A 23,474-nucleotide genomic window follows, 5' to 3' on the forward strand; every position below is an offset into this window, starting at 1 on the left:
GACAGAACATTCCACAACGCGGCAGAAAGCTACGCGAAAACCGCGCGGTTGTGGATTGCCACCATGTAGATAGTGTGGATGGAACTTGGCGGTCTGTCGTGTCGTCCGATGACGGAACTCGGCGGCAGGAATTGTTCCAAACATGTGTCAAGAATTAATATTGGTAAATTCTGACTTTATGACCCGGCTCGATGTATATTAAAAATTGAAACTTCTTAAGAAAACTTCGATAAGACTACGACTGTACCCTCAGTGAGTCGAAGTGTCTCACACGAGTGTCTTTGATTCCAAAACTTATTGCGATATGATAAGTGTCATGTCAGCCGCTATATAAAAATCCATACAAGTATAAACAGTACAGACATAAATATCTGACAATTATGTCGAAATTTATGTCGTAGTCTAATCGTACGTAAGTTCACAAAAGATATAAAAGATACTCGTGCATATTTCTTTCATTAAATATATTTTGTTTTTGGGTTATACAATAAATCGTTTTGTGTAAGAATCATTTTGAAATTATCATTTTCGGATTATAATTATTTTTACTAACGGCAGATTATTTAACCTTAGCTTTATTTGTTAATGTAAAACTAATTTTGAACCACTAAAAATCAATCAATATCCTGTGCAGAAAAACTTATAAAAAACAATAGTGTTCTCTCTCTTTTTTTAAGAAGAAGAGGGATAACTGTGGTTTTGTATATCTCCTCAAAAGCAGTTTACGGTAAGGATGGTAAGACAGAAAAATAGGTTGTTTTTATTTATCATAAAGTCATCTCAGGTGTATACATGAAAATAGTGAGATACAAGTAAAAATGTATGTTTTATAAATGTGTAGAATAAGATTTTTTACAATGCAAGTGTTAGTAGTAGAAAATCTTTAACTGGTAACACCAATTTTATTCCGATTTTAAGAAATCGACACCATCTTAATGCCAAATCATATGCCAAATATTTTATAATATAGCTATTATTTTTAAACCATACCTGTTGTACAAAATTGAGATATCATAGAAAAATCCTACATATCACAGATAATTATTTTTGACTCAGATATTTTTTTAAACATCAATTTCTCGTGCATCATTTTTACATAACTAGTTTATGTAGTGAATAAATTTAAAATCGGATGTTTCTTTATTTTTTTGTTCAATATTTATATAATTATTTTAATTTATTTATGACAGAAAAATAATAACGTTGCCATAAACTGAAAATTTTAATTCACATTTAAATTACTGAAAATAATTGGAAATTTCACATAGGATTTATTTAAATAGAACCTAAAAAATACATATTTTCTGTTGATGATAAAAGTAATAAATCCTAAACAACAGAATAATTTATTTTTGTAAAAAAAAAACAAGACAATATAGAAGAACAAAAATAAATGTTGCTTATAAATGTAATTAAATGTACAAGCTTTGATGTGTGTAGTGTTACTTAGGCTACGCCTATGACAAAGTATACGTTGTTTCAAATCAAGATCTCAACTTTGTAAATTATACGTAACATTGATAACAAAAACACATAACATCAGACTAAAAAAACGTAGGTTAAACCTAAAAATCTGTTGTTAAATTAGATTATTGGCGTCTCTCACGTAAAATTTAATAATTATAAATCTCAAAATTATTTCGAAAACGAACTTTTTGTTACATGACAACACTTTGCAACGATTTCCACACGTTATCTAAAAATGCAAAATGGCCGCTTCTCCAGTAAATGAAGTTTGTTTACAAAGAATAGATCTTGATTTTAAGTAAACTGTAATTGTTGTTATTGTTGTCTATAATAATTGCTCCATGTATTGAATGTTACATTTTCTGTTATTTATTTGATATTATGTGATCCCTTAGTGACCACTTAACGACTTATTGTACGTACAGCAGTAACTAAGTGTTAGTTGGTAATATGACGCAATCAATGTCTTATAAATTAATTGTTAATATTATTGATGTAAACCAGCCACTGATCTCTATAGATGGATAGGTCGTTGCTTGTAAATGACATTTTTTGCTTCGTTTCAACTTAACGCATCTTTTTATATTACCGAATGAATTCTATTATCTCTATTGGAACGAAGGTCCTTATCGCGCGTTGTGAAAGGGGGCTAGACGGAAAAAATTCTTACGAAAAGTTGTCACGACACTTTTTGCTATAGTAAGTATGTTAACGACGAATGAGCGCTACTTCACCATGGAAACGACGTGACAATATATAACGAAAATTCATAGAAATAAAATGTACTTCTTGTGAAGACTTAAGTTTTTTATTCATAGAATAAACATTGGTTCCTTCACTAATTAATCGAAAGGAACTTCGTTCCATCCGGGTGTCCCTTGACACCTCTCAAGTTTTTTTTTTATTTGTAATCCTCACAACCGCTACTGTCAGCGCAAAAATAGCGAAAAACAAATAGGCACGAAATAACACGGTATATAGCCTGTCCATTTCAGAGAGAGTCCATTTATAGAGATCAGTGTCATACATGTTGCATCAATGGGGGGGAAAACTGAAAAATTAATAAATTACTTTCTTTAGAAATTTTTCAAGTGAAATTTGACGGAAGTCGTTGCTATGACTACAGTTCACATTGTACTTTGTATTATATACAAAGTAAAGTATTTTTGGATACCTGTGGTGTAAGTAGTGCTACAGTAACTCTCGATCATGCTGACATTTATAGTGAACAGAAGGCAGTTTTTCTCCCCATTCATAATTTGTCAATAGCAATGTTGCCTCATAAAATATTTATTAACTTTTATTTCTCACTTAAATTAAAAATTAAAGGTTAATCCTAAATCGGTGTTGTGATAAATAATAAATATATAAGAACAATAAACATTAAGATACGTAGAGACTAAATTTAAATGCACAAAACGCCAAAATTATATTTATATATTAAATGTACTATGACGGAATTTACACAATAATATTATTTATAGGAACAATAATTCAAAATACATTACACATTTATTTAAATGTGCATATTCTAGTCACAGTTCTTATGGAAAGATTATAAATCAAATCCGAAAACAAAAGTTTGTAGATAATAAACGTAACTCTTAATCGTACCTTTATTATATTGTATTCGATATTACGTATTCTATTAAAATATCAACAAGTCATTTTGAATTTCATAAATTAACCATCAATTTAATGTACCAGTGTTTCTAATCAAAATAGGATTTTTGATCGCCTTTATACCTCTCATAAACAGAATGCTGAATGAACTCAAGGTACTTGGAATTGCTGATCATTATTCCGAAATACCTGAGCTAAGCACAGATAATACAATTTTACAATCAATCGTAAGACGAATTTCGAAACGTCATTTTTGTTTACCAGTATAATAAAAACTTTCTGCAAACCCGCAAAAAAGTTTTTGGAAGCTTTCTAACACGCCTCATTTTTGTGCTACGAAAGCTCCATCTAGAGATATATGTAAATCTACGAAGATAAGCTTGTTAGTGTGATTTGCAAACGGATCATTGTGATTATGTCGTTATTATTTTTAAAAGTTACTAATATTATGAAATGCTTGTAATTTTTAGTAATTAATGCCTGGCACTGTGTGTAAAGTGAACAATGGAGCTATTTGTTATAAAGTGTTTATATTTGTCATTGTAGTTTTATTTTCAAAACCTGTCATCGTCTGTCTTTGAATTAGAAAACTTTTCACTAAGCGACTAACCGTGCTTTTCTTGAACCAAATTCTCATTTTAAAATATATCGTATCTTTATTTTGTCGAAGAAAATGACAGGGGTGATGATATGTTATATACCGATATTTTGGTCTCAAAAACTCACGGTAACCGCGCACGACAGCTTTTTTTAATAAGCAATGTTTGTGCCATTTCCTCTGGTCATGAATCATAATTGAGCATCCCGGAATATTTAAGCATTGCTCAGAAACCACTAGATTTTAGAAATTATAGTAACTGAATAACTTTAGTAATAATTATAGTAACTAACTGAATACACTTCAAAAATAATATTTGCTTACATAAATTTTTCTAAGAATTATACTTTTTTAACGATTAATTGAAACCACACATTGAAACAAAATATATTTTCTGACAGGGACACAAAAAGCTGCGACAGCAGCGCCACACTTAGCGAGACAAAAAAGTTTGTAAAATTCGAATATTTTAATTATTATTTTTATCAATCCAAAGTTCAATTTGTTTTATTATTCCACAAATATTTCTTTTTGCGTAAATGCAGGTTGAGATTTCAAAAACGACCAAATTATTTATACAAAGTCGATGTTTTGGGAGTGAATGATATCGATAACTTTTTATATTATCTGTACCATAGCGTCATCCGTCACCTCGGCGTCCCGAAAGCCGGAAACACCTTTTCTGCGGCATTTTAGCCTCTTTCTATATTTGATAACCGCTTTGGAAGATAAGAACATTTAGTTAATAAGAAAAAGCAATGGGAGTCAACGTGGAGACACTTTCCCCCGGTGATGGTAAATACCAAGAAATTACTTTAAATATAAATATCTCCCAAGTGCCTGGTTGTCTATCGATATTAAAACTTTTGAACCCTTTAAATATTCATAAGTACCATTTAACCTTTTGTAATGTAAAGAAAATCCTTGTGTTTTGAATTTCAAGACCATTTTTACATATACCGACATATTTCTGAACGTGCTATGTTGAATGTGTACTTAGATATAATAATTATAAATGGTAGTCTTATAAGACAATACTTTTATGATATTCAAATATATCGTATACAGAGCCCTAAGTGGGGCTGCTAGTGTATAAAGTTCAAAATCCTATCTCTAATTAGATACAGTTTCTTCTTTATATAAGTTTGTTATAGTTGTGTTTAGTATTATAAAATTATGTCATATATTTCAAGACAACGAACTAAGAATACGAATATGTCAAGGTTATTTTCTTATCTTTTAGAATTGAATTATGTCTACATTAACTCAAACAAACCCTCAAACCTGGATAAGTGAGAAACTCGGGTCAGAGATAAACCTTTAAGAGAGAAAAATCTTGTGGACCCTTGAACTCTCGCTTATCCAGGTTATGTATACATAGATAATGTATACATAATTAAACTAATAAATAAATTTACTAACTTTGTTTCTCATATACCTATTCCCAAAAATTATTGGTTCATCTTCTAATTTTGGCCTCCAATTTTATTTCCTACCTTGAAAAATATGTAGACCATAGGGACTCCTTGACCACACTTTTATTCACTGCTCTAAATATTTATATAACATGTAATTTTGTACTTAGGGTCCTCATATCCCAAGAAAGGCCAAACTGTAGTAGTGCACTACACGGGCACATTGACTAACGGTCAGAAGTTTGACTCATCCCGTGACCGTGGTAAGCCTTTCAAGTTCAAGATTGGCAAGGGCGAGGTCATCCGAGGCTGGGATGAAGGAGTCGCTCAGGTAAATAAAATGTTCTCAATTGCATATAGGATGCAATCCTTCATTTTGGACAGATAGTCTTACTCATTATAATTGTCTTTTATTTAGTGTCTTAGTTTTAGTATAAAAAATTTGATAGGTGTCAAGGGACACCCGGATGGAACGTAGTTCCTTTCAATTAATTAGTGAAGGAACCAATGTTTATTCTATGAATAAAAAACTTAAGTCTATGAATTTTCGTTATATATTGTCACGTCGTTGCCATGGTGAAGTAGAGCTCATTCGTCTATAGCAAAAAGTGTCGTGACAACTTTTCGTAAGAATTTTTTCCGTCTAGCTCCCTTTCACAACACGCGATAAGGATCTTCGTTCCAATAAAAAACATGCAGATTGTCTATAGTGAAAATATTTAGGCTTCAAATTGGAACAGGATGAAGAAATTTTATGTCTTTGTGCTCCAGTGTTCTTATATGTTTTTATTATATTTCCAGATGTCTGTAGGTGAAAGAGCCAAGCTGACATGCTCGCCTGACTATGCATATGGCCAGCAGGGCCACCCTGGTGTTATCCCACCCAACGCAACTCTCATCTTTGATGTTGAGCTCATCCGTCTTGAATAATTCTATACAATCACATACAAACATTTTGTTCTATGTTTAAAATTCTGTAAAATTAATCAGAAGTCAATTCTAATCTTTTTTTTAAATATTTGTAGGTTTTTAGTGCAATATTATCTTTCTACCTCTTCTCTGGATTGTAACAAATAGCATTTTCTAGTTGCACTTTTTAATAACATTCCGGAAGCATTTTTCATGTTTATTACTGAACTATAGGCAGATAGTCTTCAGTTACTTAAGCATACATCTCTCATTATTAAATCTACACTAAAGGTGTGTCTTAGCGACATACATTTCTGAGAGTGGTAAACTAATAAACCAGATTAGATTTTTTGTGTGTGTACAAATTGTGTTTTTCAGTGCTTATTTTTTTGGGCTCAAATTTTTTCACAAAACAAAATGTACTTTTTTTCTTATACATGAACAATAGTCATGAAAATGTACTATCAAGCTTTACTATGTTTATAAGATTTAATAAATGTACTAATATGAGAATATTGTTTTATTTCACAATGACGTTTTATTCTCTCGACATTAAAACCTTTTTCAAGTTCAACCTAGTTTTATTCCAAGTTAGGATAACGTAGTTTTTAAATTTTTGCAGATTGAATAATAAGATTGGTGTACAAATTAAAAACATTCGATTTTGGTTATATTTTTATTCATAAATTTTTGAACGTCTTTTAGTTCTTCTTTTACTTCTTATTTACATTTTTTACATAAGTAATCAAATAAAAATGTTTGTATACACAAATGTATTAGTAGCCTTCAGCCATCCCTACCCTTCCCCTCCCCCTTCTAAATGTGCCAATGTCACTAAGATTGGTTGTACACTAAGTTTGCTACATGCTTGGGGGGATTTAAGTTAAAATAGGGATAACAGAAAAAATAAACAGATGTAAAGAGATGTGTGTTAACAACATATTGAATCAATATTGATTTGTTATTTAAATTAAATAATCTCTTGTGTGCTATTATTTAATCAAACATTATATTTATTAATTTTAATTGAAAGATATATACTATAATAGAATATCTACTATAAAAATAACACTTGTCTATTATTGTTGTGCTTGTGACTAAATAAAACTAATTAAACTCCTTATTGAAGAACTTACCATGTCATACAAAATATAACTTTTTTAATCTTACATTTAAATGTTATAAATAGACATTTGGCGACGATTTACAAAGCTATTTTAAGTATTTAATCTTATTAGATAGACTTAGCAATATTTCTAGTTTTAAATTTTTTCTATTGTGACAGGCACACGTAAACAAATAGCGCCAAATTATACAATAAATTGCGAAATAAAGAAACTAACCGTTGCATATGGTCAGACCAAGTTTTTTTGAAAATGGCGGAAATAATAACCATCGCGGTAATACTAAAATGTTATATATAAACGATGAAATTTATGCCCTGTTTACATTATTTTAATCCAGCGATCATAAAATGCGCTGAAATACAAATGGAAAAATGTTATCTACGACTGGAATGCTCTGTATGGGGTCCACTATGAATTTTAAATTTTCCAGTTTTAATGGAGCGTTAATCACCGATCGCTTGACTAGAACTATGTATACCGGGCACCATCTTTAGCCAATCAGCTAACTCAGCGACAGTAAAGCCGCCACTCACATAAATCTTGTTCACTTGCTTTAACCTCCTTTCGCGTACTTAGTCTCAAGATCAAAAGATAAGGAACAATAAACATTAGCCGACAACAATGCAAAAATAATCAAAGTTACGATATAGATATTAACAATGTACACTAAACATTTGTTTCAATTCAATCACATACTTTTGAGACAACTCAATTTCTTGAATCTTATTTCATCATTATGAAAATACAGTTAACAGTCAAACTGAATACATTATTACAAAAAATTCTCCTAACGTATGTCAGTATTTTAATAAATCTCTCTCTAACTTATAATAACTCGTACCTGGTTTACATTATGTCAGTACAGTACGAGCCAAAACAGTCCATGTCAATCCAGCGTCCTACTGTCCTACTATACTCGCATAATGTAAACCAATCATTACTTCATTATTTATACTTACTCTTCGAAAAGCTGCGGGAAACGGAGCGAACGTTGAATTTTAGGTAGAGGCAGATTGTCATTCCGGAGAAGAGTTGACTTTAGTATTACCCAGGTTAGGTTAAAAAAATAAATTCATATATACTTTAAAAAGCATCTATACAACTTTGTGGCTGAACAGTTTAAATTGAAAAACATTCTTTTTGATAGACCTTGCACTGTTTGGTCAAAGATGATTTGCTGTCACAAATCAAAATATTATGAATATTGTCGCTGTTATAAGCTAAAATAAATTTAACTGAGATAATACTTATTCTACTATCGACAAAGAGATTATTTTACGTAGTTGCACAATCGTTACATTAAATCTAAAATCACGAAATAGTTATATTTAAGAATTAGGCAATGGCTTGAGTGGGCCGAGACTTAAAAGTCCATCGGCGCCGAGCTCCTGTAGGCCACTGGTCAAACCATTCTGGACATTATGAACTGATATCACCGGTATACCGAAACAACCGTTACCTTGTTCCCGATTCGCTAACGGAATGAAACTGTATATACCTAAATTGCTCAACCTTTGTAGATTGTCTATTTGCGATAGATCTACAACGGGCAGACCTAATTCCCTGTCGGGACCGGTGACATTATGGAACACTCGTTTATGATGCTGCAACTGCAGTGACTTTGGGTATGAGGCGGGGCACTCGTCGCATTTGAACACGGGTAACTTGCTCTGTGGATGAGCGTTCGACATGTGCACCGACAACGAAGTCGAGCTCATGAACATCTTCTTGCAGATCTTACAGGAAAGCATTCCACCGCCGATCTTAGCTTCTGGTATTGAGAAATTACTGGATTTAGATGAATGTTTTATGCTGACACCTGGTATGTTAGGTAAGTTAGGCAGAGCGCGCGGGGGCGACGGCGACCGACTCTTCTGTTTCTGCTTCACACTGATACCGCGCGAGGCTAACACGTTGGCCATCGCATTCGCTTCCTTGTTCACAGTTTTCTTAGTTATAGAGATTTGGCTGCCGAGGTTCAATTTGTCTTTGGCACCTTGTACGCTGTGGATCAACGGCAATCCTTCTCTTTGCTTTTGCATCGACATAACTTGACAATCTTCATTGTCGTGTTTACCCGGAAGCAGCATGTCGGTCCGTCTCTTCTGAGGGGTGCCTCCGATTACTTGTCCTGGCCTTTTCAATGGCATTCTCGGTCCTTTGGCAGCTCCGCCTCTGATCTGTCCGTGGTGCACGGCAGGTCGTACCGCTTGCCGAGGACCACGAACAACTGGCATTCGGGTTCGAGGAAGCGCTGGATTGTTGGCCCCGACCGCCATCCGGATCTGCGTGGGATTCGTTATTTGTCCTGGCATCGGCTGTCCCATAGATATATTGTGACCATGCATAGGTTGCTGGTTGGATCCGACCTGCTGACCTGACGTAGCCGTTTGGCCCGAATTAATAGTCTGGCCTAAGTGACCCGGAGGAAAGGTTTGGACGTTCTGAATTCTTATGTTACTCGATTGTTTCATGGCATTAGGACTCGATGCCGATGAGTAAACTTGACTAGGCGAGGATCCCGGGGGGGCCATCATCGTAGCCGGCTGTTGGTTCATCATGCCGGTTGCGCTTTGTCCATAGACGGCTTGCTGCATACTTTGTAGTGGTGATGCAGTTGAATATGGCGAAGATGCACTTGAATAAACATTTGTTGGCATCGTACCCGGGTATCCAGGAGTCGACATAGGTGTCGGATACTGACCATAACCAGGACTCTGGGGATATGTGGATCCCGGATATTGTCCCGGCATGGACTGCCCTGGGGACGAAGTATACATGTTGTTTGGGGTCTGGGCATATCCTCCTTGTTGATTGTGCCCCTGAGGGCCGTAGGAGTTGTACGGTTGTGGAGGTGGTTGCATGACTCCTCCCGCTCCGGGATAAGCTTGGATGTTTATCATCACATTTTGTTGGTGGGTAAAACCGGGCCCTGAATTACCAATAGTGGAGAGCTTTCCCACCTGCTCGGCTAATTTAACTGGCAGTAAACTAGACAATAAATTCGATGCGGGGTTATAGGGTAGTAGCGTAGATGATGAAGGTGCCACAAGACTGTTTGAATGGCCTGTCATTCTTTTGTGCTCTTCGAATAGTGATATGTCTGTAAATCTAGTATTGCATACTTCACATGTATGCTTAGGACCTAAAGTATCGAGAGATATGTACTCACTGACATCAGATAACGATGACATGTTTTCTTTCTTTGTGGAAGAGGATAGAAGACTTTCAAAAATATCGTCTGCACTTTTTTCGAGCATGTCTATAGGTGGTTTTGAGTCTGGGGCATTCCAGTTAAAGTTGTGTTGCTTTTCTAACGACGGCGTAGAGGAAAGTCGTGAAGATAGGACCGGTGCAGTCGTATAGCTGCTGGGTTGGGAAGAAGCCGGATAAGGCAATGCCGTCGAATAAGAAGGAGGCGGCAATGGCGTCGCAACCTCCGTTTTGGGAATAATCGGTTTAACGTCAGGTGCAGGCGTAGATGACACTACACAACAATCGTCGTCTTCGTCGTTAGAGTCTCCATTTATTTCTATTATAGTTACATTTGAGTCTTCGGTCTTTGTAACTGGCAGAAAAGAATTTGCTGTAGTTGTTGCATTTGAAACGCTCGGCTCAGTTTTAATCTTAGCTATTATAGGTGTAGGAGCTCTATCCAATGGAGGTGAAGATCTTTCGGATTTGATTTCTTGTGATACAAATGGTACGTTTTTCGATTCCGTTTCTGTAGAATCGTGAACTTCCTGTTTCACTGCCACATTTTCCGTATTGACTTCTTGCGACTCACGTCTTTCCGGTGTTTTGTGAACCTCTTTTGTTGGTGATGGACTATCGCTTGTCTGTTGCGACTCTTGATTCTTAATAGGTAGAGGGTTGTTTGGACCTCGTTTTGGTGTTTGTTTAACTGACGGTCTTCCCAAAGGTTTTGCAATTGGTGTCTCCCTTTTGAGAATTTCTTTGTTCTGCTCTATAGATGCATCCGATTTGATAGCTATCTTAGCTGGTAATTGTTTCACAATGGTAAGCGATCCTGATTTTTGTATTCTAATAGGTTCTATTTTGATTTGTTTTCCTTGGAATTTCTTCATCTGATTTAGTAAGTCATTTTTGCCAGACTCACTGTTCTCTGAACTCCGTCGGCTATCATTTAAATGTTGTTCCTCATCAGAGTCTGCTTCAAAGTCTTCTTCGTCATCATCTTGATTTTTATTTTTAGACTTATTTTCGCCAAATTCTTCATCGTTTCCGCCTTCGTGTTCACTTTCTTCATCATCATCGTCAGATGTTCTAAATTCTTTTAAGCCGTTGATAACTTTAAATGTATTAATATTATTGCCATCTGATTTAAGCTTTAGCTTTATATTTCCCACTTTTTTATTTCTTTCACTATCACGTGTCTCATTTCGCTCTTCAATCTTTTCTTTCTTGATAGGAGTAGAGCTTTTCTTTATTGTAAATCCTAAATTGCTTAATTTATTTAATGCGGCATCAGGACTTTTACCAGTTTCACTTTTTTTAATTGTCAGGCCAGTCTTTTTTAAGATCTGGGAAAAATCCACTTTTTGCGGCGTCTTGTGCGCTTCTCGTTTGAGTGGAAGCTGAAGTTCCTCATCATCAGACCAATTTTCATCTTCAGATGCAACCGTGTCCTCATCGTCTGAAGGTAGCCTTTCCAGTACCACCGAGGGCAGCGATACGTGTTGATATAAATGATTTTCCAAGTCTTCCCAGTCAACAAAATCCTCGTCGCATGTTTTACAACGATACTCCTTTTTAGGTTTTTTCAATAGAGCTCCGGCCGACTCGAGCCTTTTTAATATATCTGCAAATCCATTTCCCGTATTTTTTGGCTTGATATCGTATTTTTCCTCTTCAAAATCATCTTGGTCCGCTTCACCATCTAAAATTGCAAAATACACATATTTAGTATTTCTTTAGTTATGCAAATATCTGAAATGTGTAAACGTTTAAAAACACAAAAATGTAATGTAGTTTTTCGCATTTTTAATACACAACTTTTCCATATAAAAAATATGAAAAAGTTCTGTATTACAAAAACACAAAAAATTTTTAAACCAATAAAATCCGAGATGTCTTTACATTTTTCTTAGAAGTTTATCTTATTTTGTAATGATTGTAGAAAAAACAAAATACAATATTTTGATCACTAAGTTTATCTTACTACATGCTCAAGACTTGTATGCTTATACCTGCTGTTGAAAGCATGGATACTATGAAGTACAATTTTACAAATAGGCTTCAAATTCCTAATTAAATTGCCAAAGTACCATAGGTTTTCCACTAAGATTGTTGTTTAAAAATACAAAATTATTGAATAATGCAGTTATTAAAGGAAACCAACCATATATTTCTTTTTCAATTAATTTCAATACTGATATAAAAAAATAAAAAAAAACAAACCTGATTCATTATTCGTTGGTGATGGAGGAGACTCAGATTCAATTCTTGTTGCCATGATACACCTGTAAACGAGTGAATAAATATAAAAAACCATAGATAATTTTAAAACTTTGATGAGCAGAAAAATATAAAGAAATGCTTATAATGTTTTATAATAAAGTACATTGTCAACTAACAAAATAACAAAACCATGAATAGCTTTGTATGCAGTAAGGGTAATATATTTTCATCAAAGTTTATTATTTGAAATTGATATCATAAGATAGTTGTTGGAATATTCATCATCTCCCCGGTCTCACTCCACTCACACGGGGTCAACACACAAGGTTTTATAAACCTTAATTTTTTGCTTTAGTTTTTGAAATATCATAAAAAATACATCTATTCAGGCAGTAGCACTGAATTTTGTTTTGAACTATTTAAGCAAATAACACTATTTAAGTAACTTTACCGATTTCAATTACAATTTGCATTTGTAAGACTATGTGTTGTTATTCATATAAAGTGAAATTATATAATAAAATAATATTAGAGAGGGGAAAGTATAGTCAAGTCTATGTATCAAAAGTTGTTGTTTTTATATATAAATAAATACGTACATGTTAAAACTAGTCACAAATTATCCAAATGACCAAATAAATAATATTTTTCTTGAAAATAAATAAAGACCGCCAAAATAATGCGCAAAAACATAAAACCTATTTTATGAAAATACGACATAATTTTCTATACTAAATTTAAGTATACAAGAAAAGAAAAATGTTTGTTGTTGCAATGGGAATATAAAAACAGTCAACTACAACTATCAGTTTCACCGGGTTTCGATTATTCTATTTCAATTAAAGATTATTCCATAAAATAAATCAACACGAAACGTAATGTACTTATTACTACTAACTTACGTTCATTGTCCAATTGAAAAATAACTTCCGATGTTTTGTTTTATCCAAACTTCTTAATTGTTATTGTTATTCGATTTAAGTTCAGCTCTAACCTGACACAACACTTTTAAACCAATGATCCACTTTAACTATTCAAAAATTATGCATATAAACCTCTTTTAGTTAGCATTGTTTAATTTATCTTATGAAAAACGAAAAACAACCAAAAATCAAACAATTTTTGTTTCAGCTATACGAATAAGCATTTTACAAAATGGCCGGCCATATATGACAAGCGAACCACAAAATTTCAGTTTGCAGGAATATTCATCAAGTTATTCACATTTTTTAAGGCGGATATGACTTCTTCGCAAAATGTAACTTTAATCGAGTTATGTTAATGAAAATTTAACTGGAATATAATATTCCGACTAAGTCACCATTAGCGACCGAACGATTGCCGTCGTTCAATTACGAACGATCACCGAGCTAGCTATATCCAGGACGACCGAATACAATTCCGCTCTGTTCACTCACAAGCGTTCAGGCACTGAAGAGACACCGACGCCTATGCCGGAATACCGAAGTGCCAGTATTGCCCAGCAGGCAAATTCCTAGGTAGTCGGCGCCGTTGCTGCATATTGTCTCTTTCACACACAGCCGATACAGTACGCAGCTATCTCTTTTCAACTTTCTATGGAAGATACCATTTACTGCGAAGCAAGCGATACTGCGAAGAATGATTGCCGGCTTGTCCCATAACGCTTCATAATGTCCTCGCTCGCTCGGCTTGTGTTCGCTCAAACCGAGCGCCGAGACCGACCAAAGTAATAATAATAGCACCGTATCGACCGACTTATTTGTTGAGTGAACGTGTAGGTATATTCTATAATATTCTTTATATGAAGTATGAACTCCGACTCTCAACAAATAATACATCGATTAGGATTAAAAATACTATAAAAATAACATTCGTGATTTAAAAAAATGTATACTTTCCATTAGTAATTCGATACATATCGGTATCCATAACCATGGATATCCACTTGAAAAAGATCCATATTCGTTAAATATGACAAAATTGGCATGGATTTTAAATCGTCTTAAAAATATGGTAATAACATTAAAAAATAGATATTTTACAGAATACAGAAGGTATTTATGTGGGTATGTCCGGTATTGGCATTCGTAACCTAAACGGCTGAACCGATTATAGCGAGTAAAGCCGCATTCACATTTGTCTGACGTGTTGTGTCGTGATGGCTACTGTTCACATCTATATGACGCGTTATGACGCATTTTTAATCGGTTCCGTTATAGTTCTCAGAGAGTTTACACATTCACAATGTTTTTTCATGAATCATACGATTCAGATTCAGATTATGAAGAAGATATGCAGTTATTGGCACTGGCAACACTTCTAATAAAACAAAGAAAGAGAAGAAGATATTGGATACATCCAGTAAAAGAGAGACTAAAGGCGAGTTTCATTTGCCTCGTTAAAGAGCTTGAGAGTGATGCTGAAAAATTTCATCAGTATTTTAGAATGTCTAACTTCTGACGCGTCACAACACAACAAAATGGACACACTAGTCCGACCCGCTGTGTCGTGTCGCTGCGCCGTCCCCCGCACCTCACCCATCCTGACGCGGACCGGGATCGCTTCTGACGCGACACAACACAAGCCGAGCACAACGACGAGCACAACACACTGCGTCAGAGAAGTGTGCACGCAACCATATTAATTGTATGATACCAATACCTTTCTGATGCATCACGACACAACACGTCAGACAAATGTGAATGCGGCTTAAGGCGTCTATCAAATTGTATTCTTCTACATTTCTACTTCTTCTTGTCATACTTAAAGCTTGATTTTTAAAGCTACAGTTTAAACAAACAATTGTTTGTTGTTATATAATAATGGGTTCAGCTGCAATTTAAAGAAATATATGCCTTAGAATCACATATTCTAAATATGATTTTAGAAGAATGATCTCTTCAAGACTAAAATTCAATGGATACGGAGGATTTTTGCTGGGACTTTTAATTAGACGTCCAAAACTTGCATAAACATAATAGACGGAAGTCTATAGATTATTTATCTATGGGCTATGGATTGTTCTTGTGGATCCATGGATATAGATATCCGGTACCAAGGTGAAGGTGTGGGCGGAGTGCGCGGTCGCCCACGGCCTCGCGCTCCGAGGGGCCTCGCGCCTTCGAGTTATACTCATAAAATATTGAGTCAAAAATGAAGAAGGTGTTTCAAAAAACTGAAATCTAATGCAATGCATCCATCATGGATTAAAATTAATATAGGAATTAAAAATTCTCAAATTGAACATTTTAATTGTTTTTATACAAAGTTTGAGATATACTGACACTTATTGTTAAGTAACGCTTTCTACAATATATCAATGAAAACTATATCTGAATCGGTTAAGCCGTTTCTGAGATTAGCGCCCACAAACACACAGGAAAATCGACAAATTTTTAACAGTCATTGGTTTAAGATCTCCAACATCAATAAAGGCACCTTTAAACAGTTTTTCACATGGTTTATGGTTTCGATGTAAATACACCAATTGCTGACGTCGCGAGTCATTATTTAGATTCGATATTAAATATTTACGCATAGAAAAATATTTTTAAGTTAATAATAGTAAAGGACAGGCGCACATGTGGCATCCCGCTAGGAGAAAGCGTTGGATGCAGCATCGGTTCGCAACATCTTGCACAACGGACGGATAGTGAAACCAAGGACGCGCATCTGCTAAAACAAAGGGAAATGGTCTGCAACTAGCGTATAGCTGGCCGACCGGCGGCCAAATCAAATGTTTCACAATAGAGACCCCAACGGTACCGTCTCTTAGGAAAGTTTCGTAGCATGTAAACCGATGACTGGTAATTTTGTTAAATATTAAGAAAATACCATGTTTGTTAAATATTAAGTAAATAAAATATTTGTCTTATTAAAATGCGTATAAAGTATAGCAAATAAGTAGCTAACGCCACGTTTTGGGACGCGAATGAAAATTAGCGAAATATAAGGTTTAATGCAAAAAAAATCCAAAACGTGGAATAGTTACGTAGATTAAAGCCATGTTTTTTATTATATAACATAGAGTTAAGTTTTCTTTTTATAAAATGAATTAGGCTTAATTTTGCCACTTTAGTTATTATTATATAACATAGATGGCCTTGCAGGTAAGGGACTACGAGCCAAGTAAAGGAAAACCAAAGGTCGTTAATCCGTTAATTAACGAAGTTAACATTTTGTTAACAAATTAACTTTTAAGTTAAATTCAAAAAATGTTAACGCTCTTGTTAACTTCCGTTAAATTCTACTTCCGTCAATGTAGTCCGTTAATTGTTAAAACAGACACTTATTGACGTGTTGTCATATTATTTAAATTATGCATCAGGCTGAATTCGTAAGTTCCGCTATGTTCGGCGATCGTCGGCGAGTCGAATAGTGAACGAGAACGAGAGAGAACTAGAACGAGCGAGTGCGATAATAATAATAGGTTCCCTCTGATGTTAAGAAGTTTTATTAATAAATCTATATGAATACACAAAAAGTAAGTAAAAAAATGATAATTTGTTTGTGGGTCCTTAGCTAATAAAAATAAAAAACCAACCACCAAATTTTCCATAAAATTAATCAATTGTTGGAGCAATTTTTATTAATATACGGGTGCAAATAGTAACAGATAACTGTAAATACTGCATAAAGTTATAATTGTTTTCTTTTGAATATTACCATATCTCACTGTTTGATAGAAAATTTGTGTTGTCTACTTTTAGTTAGCTCTCTCAAACCGGGACGTCGGATTGTCGAAAAAAAATTGACTGAAAAGGTCAATTGTCCATCATTGTCAGTGTAGAATATGTGTGTAACTAGTGCATGCTATGTTATGAGTGTCATATAGGCAGTAGTATCTAGTAGTAGTAGTAGTAGTAGTATCATAAATCTCATGTTGATTTTATAACAAAGTCTTGTTGTAGAATAAAATGTAATAAAGACTTTTCGAGACATTTGTGTAAATTTGAAATAATTAATTAACTTTGAAGGTGTCTAGCGCCTAAACTACGCAATATTTAATAGAGATACGTTTGGTTAAGAAATATACTGGTACTCTTTTGATCACGTCTGTCCCGGGTCCCGGCCGCTCTGTATATTGTATAACATGCATCACAATCGCACTTCATATAAAATTAATTATGAACTCGTTCGTTCATCATTCTACTCGCCGACGGTCGCCGAACATAGCCGAACTTACTAATGTAGCCTGATGTATAATTAAAAAAAATGACAACACGTCAAAGAGTTATATTGTAACAATTAACGTAACAAAAGCGTTAACACTTTTTGAAGTTAACTTAAAAGTTAATACGTTAAGCAAAATATTAACTTTGTTAATGAACAATTGACGGATTAACGAGTTAATGCCCAACGTTGTTAACAACTATGCTCTTTGCACCTCCTAAACCTAACCGGCCTAATAATGAAAGTATTTTAAACCGAATCATTACCTGTGATGAAAAATGGGTTCTTTACGATAATCGGAAGCGCTCAGCGCAATGGTTGGATCCTGGCCAGCCAGCCAAATCCTGCCCCAAGCGAAAATTAACCCCAAAAAAGTTACTTGTAAGCGTTTGGTGGACTAGTGCCGGTATTGTTCATTACAGTTTTCTCAAATCTGGCCAGACTATTACGGCTGATGTCTATTGTCAGCAATTGCAAACCATGATGGAAAAGCTAGCGGCTAAACAACCTAGGCTGGTCAATCGCTCCACGCCACTGCTGCTTCACGACAACGCTAGACCACACACTGCGCAACAGACGGCTACTAAATTAGAAGAGCTTCAATTGGAAAGTCTAAGACATCCTCCGTACTCCCCGGACCTTGCTCCAACAGATTACCATTTTTTTCGAAATTTGGATAACTTCTTGCAAGGGAAAAAATTCAACTCCGATGGGGCAGTTCAAATCGCCTTCAAAGATTTTATTGATTCCCGTCCGACTGGTTTTTTTAGTAAAGGGATCAATGAACTACCTATGAGATGGCAAAAGTGCATAGAAAATAATGGTTCATACTTTGATTAATTAAATATATTATATTAAAAAATATTCGACTTTTTGTTCCTCCCATACAAAACGCCAATTTCATATGTAAGGACCTAATCTATATATATAAAAGAAAGTTGTGTTAGTTACACCATTTATAACTCAAGAACGGCTGAATCGATTTGACTGAAAATTGGTGGGCAGGTAGCTTAGAACCAGGAATAGGACATAGGATAATTTTTACCCCGTTTTCTTTTCTTTTTTTTTTTAATTCTGCGCGGACGGAGTCGCGGGTAAAAGCTAGTATTATATATTATATAGTGTTTTATTACGCATTTTATAACTTGTGTACTTCTTGGGATATATTTATATGTATATTGGGTATATTCAGAGCTGGGCATTAACTCGTTAATCCGTTAATCGTTAATTAACGAAGTTAACATTTTCCTTAACGGATTAACTTTTAAGTTAAATTCAAAAAGTGTTAACGCTCTTGTTAACTTCCGTTAAAATCTACTTCCGTTAATTTAGTCCGTTAATTGTTACAATAGACACTTATTGACGTGTTGTCATTTTATTTTAAATTATGCATCAGGCTACATTCGTAAGTTCGGCTATGTTCGGCGACCGTCGGCGAGTCGAATGGTAAACGAGAACGAGAGAGAACGAGAACGAGCGAGTGTGATGCATGTTATACAATACACCGAGCGGCCGGGATAGACGTGACAAAAGAGTACCACAGAATCCTTGTTCGAAAATAGTGACGTTTTAAACAAACTTACCTCTATCAAATATTGCGAAGTTTAGGCGCTAGACACCTTCAAAGTTTATTAATTATTTCATATTTACACAAATGTCTCGAAAAGTCTTTATTACATTTTATTCACATTAAAACTGGTTTTCATTTATTTAACATCACTTTTTTTAGAACAAGACTTAGTTATAAAATCAACATAAGGTTCGAAAACACTTTACTCTTAATACAATAATTGTTATACGTGAGACGCAAAATCTATTAAAAAAGATAAACTCTGCGTTGAATTGCAATCAAAATAATCGAGAGTGAATTACTCTTCAACGTCGTACCAAAAATACAACTAAACTTTGTTGCAGACAAAATGTTTATTTTAATTTTGGAGTTTAAAGACAACAAAAAATATTTAAAAAAAATAGTTTATGGTTCATTCGAAAAAGCGTACAAATAGGATTTTTTTGTCATTGCGTAGATAAGAAACAAACAATGAAAAATAAATTTAAAAATTCGGAAGACGAAATGTGCACGCAATAAACGTTTCTCAAAAACAAAAGGGATTTAGGTGTTTATTACCGTCGTTTTTTTTGGGGCTTCTTCGTAGTCAACGAAAAATAATTTCACATTTTAAAAATATGAACAAAGGATCAAATGGTCAGCCGCACAGAGAATGCGATAACGAACTCGATGGATTTATGGCCCCAACCCTTCTAATGGTCGGGGATGCACGTGCGCTGCGCAAAGACAATAGCGAAGACAATTTGTTTGTTTACAAAAAAAAAGTATACGACAAAACGAGAAAGAATGAGGAAAAAGATAAAATAATTATGTTAGTGAAATAATGTTAAACTGTGTTATACTAAATTTAATATATGAAATGTCGCCACAAGTGACCTTTACAAAAAGACATCGATTTTTTTACGTATATCGAAAGGTTATTTTAAAATTAATCGAATGTCGTTGAAAATAATTCAAAACATATTCTTACTAATTAACTATAACGATTTTATAGGTGATAAGAAAGAGAGAAGACATCACCCGCGATCGGTTGTTTTCGTTATGTCGTGTAACTTATGCTGTATACACTGAGAGTAATTTAACTTGATTTAACATATAACAATAGATCGGACGCTAGATCATTAGATTATAGAAGTTATTGAAGGCATCTCAGTTGTATAGTTTGATGTGTTGAGATGTATCACTGGATTGGTTATATAGTTTATTTATCAATGTTATAATAAGTTTCCTCTGATGTTAGAAATGTTATTAATAAATAAGAGGTACGTAAAAAATGATAAGTCTGTTCGTGGGTCCTTAGCTAAAATAAAAAAAAAATATATTACCAAATTATACATAAAATTAAATTTTCAGTTGTTGGAGTATGAGCAAATGAATATCCGGGAGTAAATAGTAACAGATAAATGTAAATACTGCAAAAAAGTTTTTATTGTTTTTTTTTTTTAATACATATTATCACAAGTCTTAAATGTTTAATAGAAAATTTGTGTTGTCTAAATTTAGTTAGCTATCTAATTCCGTGACGTCGGATTGTCGATAAAAAAATTGACTGAATAAGTCAATTGTCCATCATTGTCAGTGTAGTATTAGGTCCTTACATATGAAATTGGCGTTTTTCGTACTGGCCAATTTAATCACGAATTTCTCCTCTTTGGTAAGGAATTCCAAATTCAAATTTGTACAGCTATAGACTCATGTATCTGTGGTTCGATGACCGTCATTCGTTTGTTTTTTTCTGTTTGCGTCACTCATTTTACAAAATGGAAAACTAAAAATATCGCATTATTTACGAGTACGAGTTCCACGGTGGCACTAGTGCTGCGGAAACGACTCGAAGGGTGAATGATGTGTATGGCGGTCGTGTTGCAAAAGAAAACACAGTTCGTTTTTGGTTCAACGTTTTCGTTCTGGAAATTTCGATCTGCAAAACAAGCCCCGTGGACGGCCTGAGACTCAAGTTGATAATGAAGAGTTGAAGGCTATTTTGGAAGCGGATCCATCGCAAACCACGTCCGAGTTAGCTGCAGGCTGCGATGTTAGTGATAAAACTGTTTTAATTCACTTGAAGCAAATTGGGAAGATTAAAAAGCTTGAAAGGTGGGTACCTCACGAATTGACTGAAGCAAACCGGCAAACGCGCGTCGACTGTTGCGTTACATTACTAAACCGGCACAATAATGAAGGTATTTTAAACCGAATCATTACCTGTGATGAAAAATGGGTTCTTTACGATAATCGGAAGCGCTCAGCGCAATGGTTGGATCCTGGCCAGCCAGCGAAATCCTGCCCCAAGCGAAAATTAACCCCAAAAAAGTTACTTGTAAGCGTTTGGTGGACTAGTGCCGGTATTGTTCATTACAGCTTTCTCAAATCTGGCCAGACTATTACGGCTGATGTCTATTGTCAGCAATTGCAAACCATGATGGAAAAGCTATCGGCTAAACAACCTAGGCTGGTCAATCGCTCCACGCCACTGCTGCTTCACGACAACGCTAGACCACACACTGCGTAACAGACGGCTACTATATTAGAAGAGCTTCAATTGGAAAGTCTAAGACATTCTCCGTACTCCCCGGACCTTGCTCCAACAGATTACCATTTTTTTCGAAATTTGGATAACTTCTTGCAAGGGAAAAAATTCAACTCCGATGGGGCAGTCCAAATCGTCTTCAAAGATTTTATTGATTCCCGTCCGACTGGTTTTTTTAGTAAAGGGATCAATGAACTACCTATGAGATGGCAAAAGTGCATAGAAAATAATGGTTCATACTTTGATTAATTAAATATATTATATTAAAAAATATTCGACTTTTTTTCCTCCCATACAAAACGCCAATTTCATATGTAAGGACCTAATATAATTAAAAGTGTGTGTAACAAGTGCATGCTATGTCATTATTATGGTACAGGCATTAGTACATCGCTCCTATTGTCGAAATTATATTTTAGTATATTATACTAGCTGTCGCCCGCGACTCCGTCCGCGCGCAGTTAATAAAAACTTAATAGGGTTATGAAAAATAGATGTTGGCCGATTTCCAGACCTACTGAATATGCTCACAAAATTTCCTGAGAATCGGTCAAGCCGTTTCGGAGGAGTACGGGAACGAAAACTGTGACACGAGAATTTTATATATTAGATAACTAAACTACAGATAGGATTAGCGATCGCCCGAGATTTCATAAGCGCAGTAAAAAAATAGCCTAAGTTCTATTGAAAGTCTCGACAAAAGCGGTCCATACGATTCGGAGATTATTCATATGGCCATTTCCCGCTTGCGCCTTATACTCGTAATATAAACAAAAATTAACTTTAACTGTTAACTTTAACTTGCGTTAAATTTTCGTAAATTAAACGCTTTAACGATTAACGAAGTTAAATTTTTATTTAACGAATTAACGATTAACGAAGTTAACTTTTTGATTAACTGTGCCCACCTATGGGTATATTGTATATTGGTAGTATGGGTATAAAAGGTAAAAGGTATTATGTATTATTTATTATTATGTGAATGTTTTGTAAGTTTAATATGTGTTGTTGTAATGTTTTATAAATTTAAGTAAACTAATTAGCCTAAATAATAAAAATGCTACCAAAAGATAGCATTTCACGCAGACGAAGTCACGGGAACAGCTAGTATGTTTCACGCTAGGGGTTTCACAATTCAACGCAATAGTTTGCAAAACGAAAAGTTTTTATTTATGTAGATTATTGCATATTAGCTACTAGTTTTCAATAATTATTATTTATAGCTTTTTTGTTACAAATATACTATAACAAAATACTTTTTTTAAGAATTATCATTTAGAACTTTTAAGTTAATATTATTTTTACCGATAGATGGCGTTCAAACTTTGTTAAATAAACGTAGATTGTGATGTAGAGATTCATGTGGATTGAGTCAGGTTAATCGTTTGATTAACTTTCGTCATCGCTTCTCGGCCTTTTGGCTAAGATCAAAGTGTAGTATCTGTTCTTTTCAGCTTAATATCTGAAAGTTCCCGCACTGCGGGACCAGTATATTAAACTGATTTTTGTAAAACGACGGGATGTTCGGGGCTCGCTCCACTCCCGTCACGGGTCGGCCCGGCATTGCAGTGCCGCCGGGATCGGCCCACATAATCTGAATAAAACAAATTCTTTGAGGATATGCTACGATAAGGGAATTTGTCGGAAATTTTTAACCATT

General features: G+C 34.5%; 2 protein-coding genes and 1 non-coding gene across 4 annotated transcripts; 2 read left to right on the top strand and 1 right to left on the bottom strand.

Annotated features, from left to right (window-relative positions):
* Positions 1-4,330: 4,330 nt before the first annotated feature.
* LOC106718725 (peptidyl-prolyl cis-trans isomerase FKBP1A) lies at positions 4,331-6,517 on the top strand. The gene is made up of 3 exons (XM_014512886.2): positions 4,331-4,483; positions 5,274-5,434; positions 5,905-6,517. The coding sequence occupies exons 1-3, from the start codon at positions 4,447-4,449 to the stop codon at positions 6,031-6,033; spliced, it is 327 nt and encodes a 108-aa protein (XP_014368372.1). The 5' UTR covers positions 4,331-4,446; the 3' UTR covers positions 6,034-6,517.
* A 696-nt stretch (positions 6,518-7,213) lies between these two features.
* LOC106718636 lies at positions 7,214-14,085 on the bottom strand. 2 transcript variants are annotated; one of them, XM_045684470.1, is made up of 3 exons: positions 13,979-14,085; positions 12,561-12,622; positions 7,214-12,039 (listed from the first exon to the last, which is right to left on the bottom strand). In XM_045684470.1, exons 2-3 carry the CDS (start codon positions 12,613-12,615, stop codon positions 8,468-8,470), a joined length of 3,627 nt encoding a protein of 1,208 aa, XP_045540426.1. In that variant the 5' UTR covers positions 12,616-12,622; positions 13,979-14,085; the 3' UTR covers positions 7,214-8,467. The 2 variants fall into 2 exon arrangements, with proteins under 2 accessions (XP_045540426.1, XP_014368272.2); XM_014512786.2 differs by lacking the exon at positions 13,979-14,085 and adding an exon at positions 13,463-13,968.
* A 9,130-nt stretch (positions 14,086-23,215) lies between these two features.
* On the top strand, positions 23,216-23,408 carry LOC123722525. Its single transcript, XR_006756506.1, has one exon. It is a non-coding gene; the product is annotated as a U2 spliceosomal RNA (small nuclear RNA).
* Positions 23,409-23,474: the final 66 nt, after the last annotated feature.

This window comes from Papilio machaon, chromosome 26, assembly GCF_912999745.1.
Source record: "Papilio machaon chromosome 26, ilPapMach1.1, whole genome shotgun sequence".
NCBI classification, from domain to species: Eukaryota; Metazoa; Arthropoda; class Insecta; order Lepidoptera; family Papilionidae; genus Papilio; species Papilio machaon.